The sequence below is a fragment of the Aythya marila genome (genome assembly GCF_965140915.1).
Source record: "Aythya marila genome assembly, chromosome: 8".
NCBI classification, from domain to species: Eukaryota; Metazoa; Chordata; class Aves; order Anseriformes; family Anatidae; genus Aythya; species Aythya marila.
Genome location: NC_139049.1, coordinates 12,630,283 through 12,638,668, shown reverse-complemented (window position 1 = coordinate 12,638,668; position 8,386 = coordinate 12,630,283). Strand labels below are relative to the sequence as shown.

The 8,386-nt window shown below is 61.1% G+C and overlaps 1 protein-coding gene across 1 annotated transcript; it reads left to right on the top strand.

Annotated features, from left to right (window-relative positions):
• Positions 1–260: 260 nt before the first annotated feature.
• On the top strand, positions 261–5,772 carry BRINP2 (BMP/retinoic acid inducible neural specific 2; the record flags this gene model as incomplete). The annotated part of the gene is made up of 7 exons (XM_082765777.1): positions 261–541; positions 2,054–2,244; positions 2,397–2,584; positions 2,901–3,006; positions 3,331–3,567; positions 4,142–4,364; positions 4,651–5,772. The coding sequence occupies 7 exons, from the start codon at positions 261–263 to the stop codon at positions 5,765–5,767; spliced, it is 2,343 nt and encodes a 780-aa protein (XP_082621903.1). The 3' UTR covers positions 5,768–5,772.
• Positions 5,773–8,386: the final 2,614 nt, after the last annotated feature.

Below are 8,386 nucleotides of genomic sequence, written 5' to 3'. Positions count from 1 at the left end.
GGGTAGATGAGAAGCTTGTGCAGCCACCCCAGATGACCTACACATCCTCATGGTGCATCCCCCAGATGCTCCATGCCCCATGTCACTGGGGGGCGGAGGAATTGTCCCCACCTAGCCTGTCACTTCTGGCCAGCAGGACCAGGATGAGGTTGCCCCATTCTCACAATCCATCCCCCACTCGGTGCCGTTGCAGGGCAGGGCCCGTCCCTGAGGAGCGCGGCGGGGCGAGAGAATGAAGAAGCCGGCCGGGCGGCAGCAGCATGGGGCGGCAGGACCTGCGGCGTGCTGACAGGCCCCCCCCGATGCTCCCGTGGCCGCTGGCCCTGCTGGCCCTGAGTGCATGCTGCGGGGCGGGCGGCGCGGTGCCCGAGCAGCATGCCACCGGCGCCGTGTCCCCTTCGTCCCCATCCTCATCCTCTCCCGGCCGGGCACCCCTGGACTGGCTCCTCACCGACCGGGGTCCCTTCTACCGAGCCCAGGAGTACGTGGACTTCACGGAGCGCTACCGGCAGGGTTTCACCACCAGGTACAGGATCTACAGGTGAGAGGCAGCGCCAAGGGCGGTGGGGTCGTGGGGAGGGGGTTTGATCCCTGTGGGGGCTCCAGGCTCCAGGTCTCCCCCCAGCAAGGGAGCAGCCGGTCCCCACCCTACACACATTTGGCTGCAGAGGCTGGTGGGGTCTTTTCAGCCCATCCCCACCGTGTGCTGGGCTGGCCAGGATGCGGCCCCAGGAAGGTGTTTCCCCAACCCAGCAGCAGTTTGCAGTGCAGGGTGAGATGCAAGCACACAGCTAGGATGCTACAGGAGCAGGGCTGATGTTGGGGGTCCTCACAAAGCCCCCTGCAGCCCAGGAGGTGTTTGTGGCACCAGAGCAAGCCCTGCTGCACCCTACCTGGAGACCTGACGTCAGTGCAGGGACGGCTGTGTTGTTATGAAGCCCGGCACCCCCAGGGAGCTCATTTCCCCTTCTCCCCTTCCCTGCACGCTGCTATCCTCTGGGGATGCTGCTGGTGACGGAGGTGGGACAGGAAGGAGCACCCGCTGGGACAGCAGCCGGCTTGCACCAAGGAGGAGGAGGAGGAGGAAGACAACCTGCAGGCAGCCTCGCTTTGCCCATGGGATGGGACTAAGGGGGACCTGATGCAGTGCTGGTGGCCTCCATCCCTGCATATCCCACTGCACCCGGGAGAGGGAGCATCACCCCCCTCACCCCAGCATCATGCTTTTTGAGCCCAAAAGTCACCATGGGAGGCAGGCCGGTGCCTGCCGAGTCCCTCAGCTGCTTCGTGCCCATCTTCCCTCCCTCCTCCTCCTTCTCCTCTTTCTCTCCCAGTCAGCTCTAATTAAACTGTTGGAGAGACACCGCCTGGTTTTAATTAGAGCAAAACGCTGAAGATTAGGCTGAAGCTGGCCGCTGGGTGTTGACAGGGCTGTTGGTTGAGGCAGCAGCAGGCTGGCACAGCCCGCGGTGCTGGGGGCTCCCGGATGGCACAGAGATGTCACCCAGCGCCAGCCCATCCTGCCCTCCTCCTTCCCCACTGCCATCCCACCACGCTTCAGGTCTGCTTGAGGCACACGGTCAACCCCCTGCCCCTACAAGAGCCCACTGGTGGAGGGGAAAGGCCAGATCCTGCCCTGCTCTGAGCAACCCAAGCTTTCAGTGGGGTCCAGCACCAGTGTCCCACGTCCTGCCGTCACCGTGCCCGCCACCCCCAGCATCCTCACCCCATCCACTGCCTCGTCCCGGTACCTCCAGCTTCAAAGAGAGCGCTGCCCGTTATCCAGAGACACCAGACCTTGGATTTCCACCTGGATCCCTGGGGATGAGGATGGAGGCTGGATGAGGCTGGCAGGATGAGGTCTGGCCCAGCAGGCTGGCACAGGCAGCAGAGTGGTGACAGTGTCCCAGCAGAGGTGACACCAATGTCACATGCACAGCTCCGATGCCTCCCATCAGTGGCTCAGGGTGGGATGGAGCCTTGCACCTGGGCACCCCATTCCCCACCCACCTCTGTGGCTCTCACCACCGCTCTCCTCGCCTTCGTCCCGCAGGGAGTTCGCCCGCTGGAAGGTGAACAACCTGGCCCTGGAGAGGAAGGACTTCTTCAGCTTGCCGCTGCCCCTCGCCCCCGAATTCATCCGCAACATCCGCCTGCTGGGGCGCAGGCCCAGCCTGCAGCAGGTCACCGACAGCATCATCAAGAAGTACGGCACACACTTCTTGCTCGCTGCCACGCTGGGAGGTGAGCTGGGAGGGAAGCTGCCCGCTCCGGCAGCCACCCCCAAGCACAGGGAAGGGGAACAGGAGGGCAGTGAGCACTGGTGGGACCTGGGGGAGAAATGTTGACACAAAGGGGAGCCCAGCAGCCCCCCGTAGCATGGCATGTCCCCACAGGAGAGGAGTCGCTGACCATTTTTGTGGATAAGCGCAAGCTGAGCCGCAGGGCAGAGCCCGCGGGGGCTGGGAACAGCTCGGCGGTGTCGCTGGAGACGCTGCACCAGCTGGCGGCCTCCTACTTCATCGACCGGGAGAGCACGCTGCGCCGGCTGCACCACATCCAGATCGCCACCGCCGCCATCAAGGTGGGCGAGGGCGCGAGGGAGGGGACGGCGGGCGGGGGGACGGCGGCGAGGCGGGGGCAGAGCAAAGTTTGGCCCACCCGCGTTATTTATGGGAAATCGGGCGCGCTAATGAAGGCGTGTTTTTCAGCGGGGCTGCCGGCTGTCGACAAGGCAATTAGCAGGCAATTATTTCTCCTCTCCGAGCTGCTGCCGCAGCGCCTTGCGAGCTGAGGCACGGCCACAGGCTGTCTGCAGCCCCCTCCGTGCACAGTGCCGTGTGGCAGCACGCAGCCCTGGCCCCCTACCCTGTCCCTTAGCCCCTGTGGGTCCCACCTAGGTGACAGAGACGCGGACGGGGCCGCTCGGCTGCAGCAACTACGACAACCTGGACTCAGTGAGCTCGGTGCTGGTGCAGAGCCCGGAGAACAAGGTGCAGCTGCAAGGTAGGGCCCGTGCAGCGGGGACAGCGTGAGTGCCACCGAGGGGTGCTGGCAGGCAGGCAGGGAGGCATGCAGGGTGCTGGATCAGGCTGCTGCTTTAAGAAAAAACAAACAAACAAACAAAAAAAAACACTAAAAATAAATCAAAGCTGGCCAGGAAGGGGCCGCTGCTCCTCTGCCAAGAGGAGCCGCAATCGATGGAGAGCCCAGACAGGTGGCTCCACTCCGAATGGATGTGGGCACCCAGGAGGGACACGGGTTGGGATGGGGTCCAGGCTGGGCGTGCCGGGTGCCCTGACCACCCCGGGGGCTCCCTCCTGCCTGCAGGGCTGCAGACGGTGCTCCCCCCGCACCTCCGGGAGCGTTTTGTGGCAGCTGCCCTGAGCTACATTGCCTGTGGCTCGGCCGGGGAGCTGCTGTGCCGCCAGAGTGACTGCCGCTGCCAGTGCCAGCCCGCCTTCCCCCACTGCAACTGCCCCGAGGCCGACGTGCAGGCGCTGGAAGGCAGCCTGGCCCAGCTCCATCGCGCCTGGGAGAGCCACCACGGCCAGTTCGAGGAGTCAGGTGAGGCTGGGGGAAAGCTCCGCGGGTGCTGGGACCCAGACCCCAAAGCAGCTCTGTGCCTGGAGCTCTCCAGCTGGCCCTGATGCTGTAGCAGTGGTGGGTGGCAAACGCATCTGGGGAGCACCCATGGGTGCTCAGGATGGGTGGGGGGTGCTGCAGGGGCACCAGAGGGTCCACGTTTAGCATGTAGGATGGGTCTTGCCATGAAAAATAAGGAGCCTGCGGGCATTTTTTAATGGGAAGTGACAACCTCTGGTGACACCAAGGACAGGGTCTGGTCACACCAGCCCCCTGAGAGCCATCCCAGGGTGTTGCAGGGCAGTGAGGGCAGCGCTGCGTGGTGGGCCACCACTGTCCCAGCAACCCTCAGAGCTTGGGGAAGGGAGCACATGGAAGGAAAAGACCTTCCCTCACACCTTGTGGAGACACATCCCCACCAATATTTAAGCGGGGAGGGGGGGAATCCCTGAAGGAAGGACCCTGCCTGGAGGGAGGTTGGCTCCTGCTTTACCTTTGCTTTCTTCTCTCGCTGCTCACCCCACTGGGCTTGCTGACTCAGTCTCTCTTCTCACAGAGGAGTTCCAGGCACTGGTGAAGAGGCTCCCAGGGGACCGTTTCCTGAACAGGACGGCCATCTCCCACTTCTGGGCCATGGACCTGGATGTCCAGCACCGCTACCAGCAGCTGGGCACCAGCCTGAAGCTGCTCGCCAGGAAAACCCACCGCATCATCCGCAGGCTCTTCAACCTCAGCAAACGCTGCCACCGGCAGCCTCACTTCAAACTGCCCAAGGAGAGGTAGGCTGCCATGCTCCCCGTCCCCTGAGGAGACACCGGCAGAGCTCCGAGTGGGGCTCAGCCCCATGGCTGGGACCAGAGGGGCTCCCACCTTGCTGGGGGGAACTCCTGGGGTGGGTGGGCAGTAGAGGCAGCTTCGCCACCTGGGGACATGGTCCTCAGAGGTTGGGTTCAAGGTGAAAAACCAGGCTTGGTTGAGTTGTGTTGCCCTCAAGAAGTGAACAGAGGGCGGGTGGCCCTTCAGAGCCCCCCTAAGCACCTGTCCTCCCCGTCCTTTCTCCTCTAGGTCGCTTCCTTACTGGTGGAGCCGTGCGCAGTCGCTCCTCTACTGCAGCGAGACCGCTGTGCCCGGGACCTTCCTGGAGGAAAGCCACAGCTGCACGTGCCCCTTGGAGCAGCCCTCCTGCCAGGGGTCCATTCCGTGTGCCTTGGGCGAGGGGACAGCCTGCGCCAGCTGCGCCGAGGAGAACACCACCCGCTGCGGGGCGTGCAACCAGGGCTACGTGCTGGCCCAGGGCTCGTGCCGCCCCGAGGTGGCTGACTCGCTGGAGCACTACCTGGGGCTGGAGACAGACCTGCAGGACTTGGAGCTCAAGTACCTCCTGCAGAAGCGGGACAGCCGCATCGAGGTGCACTCCATCTTCATCAGCAACGACATGCGCCTGGGCAGCTGGTTCGACCCCTCCTGGAGGAAGCGCATGCTCCTGACCCTGAAGAGCAACAAGTACAAGCCCGGGCTGGTGCACGTCATGCTGGCCCTCTCCCTGCAGATCTGCCTCACCAAGAACAGCACGCTGGAGCCCGTCATGGCCATCTATGTCAACCCCTTTGGGGGGAGCCACTCGGAGAGCTGGTTCGTCCCCGTCAACGAGGGCAGCTTCCCAGACTGGGAAAGGACTAACGTGGATGCCTCTGCCCAGTGCCAAAACTGGACGCTCACCTTGGGCAACAAGTGGAAGACCTTCTTTGAGACAGTCCATGTCTACCTGCGGAGCCGCATCAAGTCTCTGGACGACAGCTCCAACGAGACGATATACTATGAGCCCCTGGAGATGGCAGACCCCTCCAAGAACCTGGGGTACATGAAAATCAACAGCCTGCAGGTCTTCGGCTACAGCCTGCCCTTTGAGCCAGACGCCATACGCGACCTGATCCTGCAGCTGGACTACCCCTACACGCAGGGCTCCCAGGACTCGGCCATGCTGCAGCTGGTGGAGATCAGGGACCGGGTGAACAGGCTGTCGCCCCCCGGCAAAACCCGCCTTGACCTCTTCACCTGCCTGCTGCGCCACCGGCTCAAGCTGGCCAACAACGAGGTGGCCAGGATCCAGTCCTCCCTGCGGGCCTTCAGCGCCAAGCTGCCCAACGCAGTGGAGCAGGAGACGGGCAAACTGTGCAGCTAACAGCCAGGGCTGCTCAGACAGCGGAGCGACAGGGACGGGAGAGAGGAAAAACACCCCCGACAGATTAAATCAAGGCCTTACCTTAGTGCCAACTGCGTGCTTCCACAGTACACCCAGCCACTGGCTGAAGGGATGCAGGGCTCAAGCGGAGGAAGGCAGCAGGACCTAGGGCACAGGATGACTCTGGTGGGGACATTGCTTCTGCTCGAGCACGCCACGCTGGTGGCCAAGGGGATGTGCTGCTGGCTGGGGGACACAGCTCCGATGGAGTCAGCTGCTGGCCCCACCACAGCGAACCCCTCAAGACCCCAACCTGGTGCACACCATCAGTTCCTCCAGCGACAATCTCCGTAGTGTCCCAGCTTCATAGGCTTTTTAAAATGTCTTTCTGCTGATGCTCTCACATCCCAACCTTCCTGCGGCTGCGTCCTCGCACGTGGCGTGGGGGGGACCAAGATGTGATGGGCAGAGCCGAGGCACCACCACCCCGCACACGGGCAGGGACCTGGCGTCTGCCCCATGGGCACTGCTGTTGTGGACACCGGGAGAGACCTCTGGGCCACTTTTCTTTACAGCAAAACAAGAGCAAGAGAAGGAAAGAGAAGGAAAAAAAATGTTTTATTTATGTATTTATTTGGTTGGTTTGGGAGGGAGTTTTTTAAGCCTATTTATTTGGGGAGGGTAATTTCTCGTCGGTGGCTCCAGCCAAGGGACATCTTAGTAAAATGTATCTGTTTAATATATTTTTTAAAAAAATGCCTTTTTTTGAGCAAAAGAGTAACCAAAACAACTGAGAAAAAAAAAAAAAAAAAAAAAAAGAACACTTACTGTCATCTCTGGCCCTGGCTTCTCCATTGCCATGCTGCAGGGGGGTGGTGAGGAGACCCCCGTGCTGTGTCCCCAGGGCAGAGGTTGGGAGCTCAGCCCATGCTGGCCGGCCCTCTGCCTCCCACCAAGGGCTTGGTTAGCTGCCAGGGCTGTGCCAGGGGCTCTGAGGCGGCCCATTATGACCGTCAGATGCACTCACTGTGGCACATAGCACCTCCTCGGGCATGGTAGATGGAGGCTCTCATAGTAGGAGCCTCTCATAGTGCCCCGAAGATGCGGTGTGGAAGGAGACGAGCACTTACTGACCTCAGCCGCCCTTTCTGGGCACTCAGCCACATAGATGATGGTCAGAGCTGTGCCGTGGTGCCCTTCCCTGGGCTGTGGAGGGAGGTTGCTCCATACCTGCAGTGTCCTCATTGCCCTCCTCGTTCATTGTCCCTTAGAAGGGGCAAAAACCAGGTGCAGCTCATCCTGAATGCCCCCAAAGCTGCCTCAGCTCCCCATCAGCTAAACCCAGCGCAGGCAGCAAGGGCAGCACTGCATCCCCCATCACAGGGTCTTCAAAAGACATCACTTCCAGCCCCATGGAGGTAAGACAGGAGTGGGAAAGCCCCCTTCCTACCCTGCTTCCTACCCCAGGGCTGAAGAAGAGCAGCAGCCCCACTGCTCAAGGCAATCTTCACGACTCTGCCAAATCCTCCCTGGCTGCCAAAACTTGTCTGTGTGACGGCTGGAAGAGCCACGGCAACCCGGATTCATCTCTCCTGCTGCTCCCCCTCTCCTCCATCCTTGGGCAATACAGATGAAGAGATAAGCAGGAGGAAAATAAAAGCGGAGTAGATAAACTATATTCCCTGTCTGATCCATCAATCCATCAGGCAGCCTATTGTGTTTACAGCATCCCTCAAGCTGTCACCTGGACTTCTGCTCTCTGTACAGCTGTCATCCTTTGCCCGTGTCTCCTGGTCCTAAAAAGAGAAAAGTCAGGCAATGAAACACACAGGGAGGACGGGGGGGTTACAGCCATCATCTTGGTGAGGGTCAGGGTGGGACATCTGCCCCAACGGGGAGGGAGAGGCAGCCCTGGGTGTGCTAGGGAGGGATAGGACGGGTCACAGCTGAGCAGGAAAGCAGTGACCTGGGGGATGTGGTAGTGGCAGCACCCCCTGCCCGAGCAGGTGGCACCAGGGAACATGCTTGGAGTGCGGGGAAAAAACAGACTGCCCCTTGACCAGCCACCCTCCCTCGCCACCCTCCTCATAACGTGGGCTGGGTGCGTGGCAGAGATGCCCCTGAGCACGCAAGGGATCTCCACGTACACACCCAACCAGCAAAGCAGACCACAGGAGGCAGTCCCTATGAACCCAAGGGCACAAATTGGGCAGCCTGAAGCCTTTTTGCCTCCAGCTACTCAGCCAACACCACTCTGCTGTTTGCAGGGCTCAGAGCTGCGCCGTGCCTCAGTTTCCCTGCCTGCACAAACACGCTGTGCTCCAGCACCCAGGTTTGTGCCCACACCACCCCACGTCCCAGCAGCACCCGCATAGCCAAGAGGCGAGACGAAGCCTTGCCGCTTCTTTCTCAGCCTTGTCTGTTATTTCCCCATCTCCTGACAAGCTCAGAAGTGCAACCGAGGTGGCAAATTAGCACCAGAGACTCGTTAATTGGCAGGCAGGAGCCTTCCCCTGCTGTTTGGGTTGTCATCAGCTGCTTCAGCACATTTTCCCTCTCTCCTTCAGTCTATTTTCTCCCCTTTGCAGTGGTTTTCCTCCCCGATCCCTCACTTTGAAA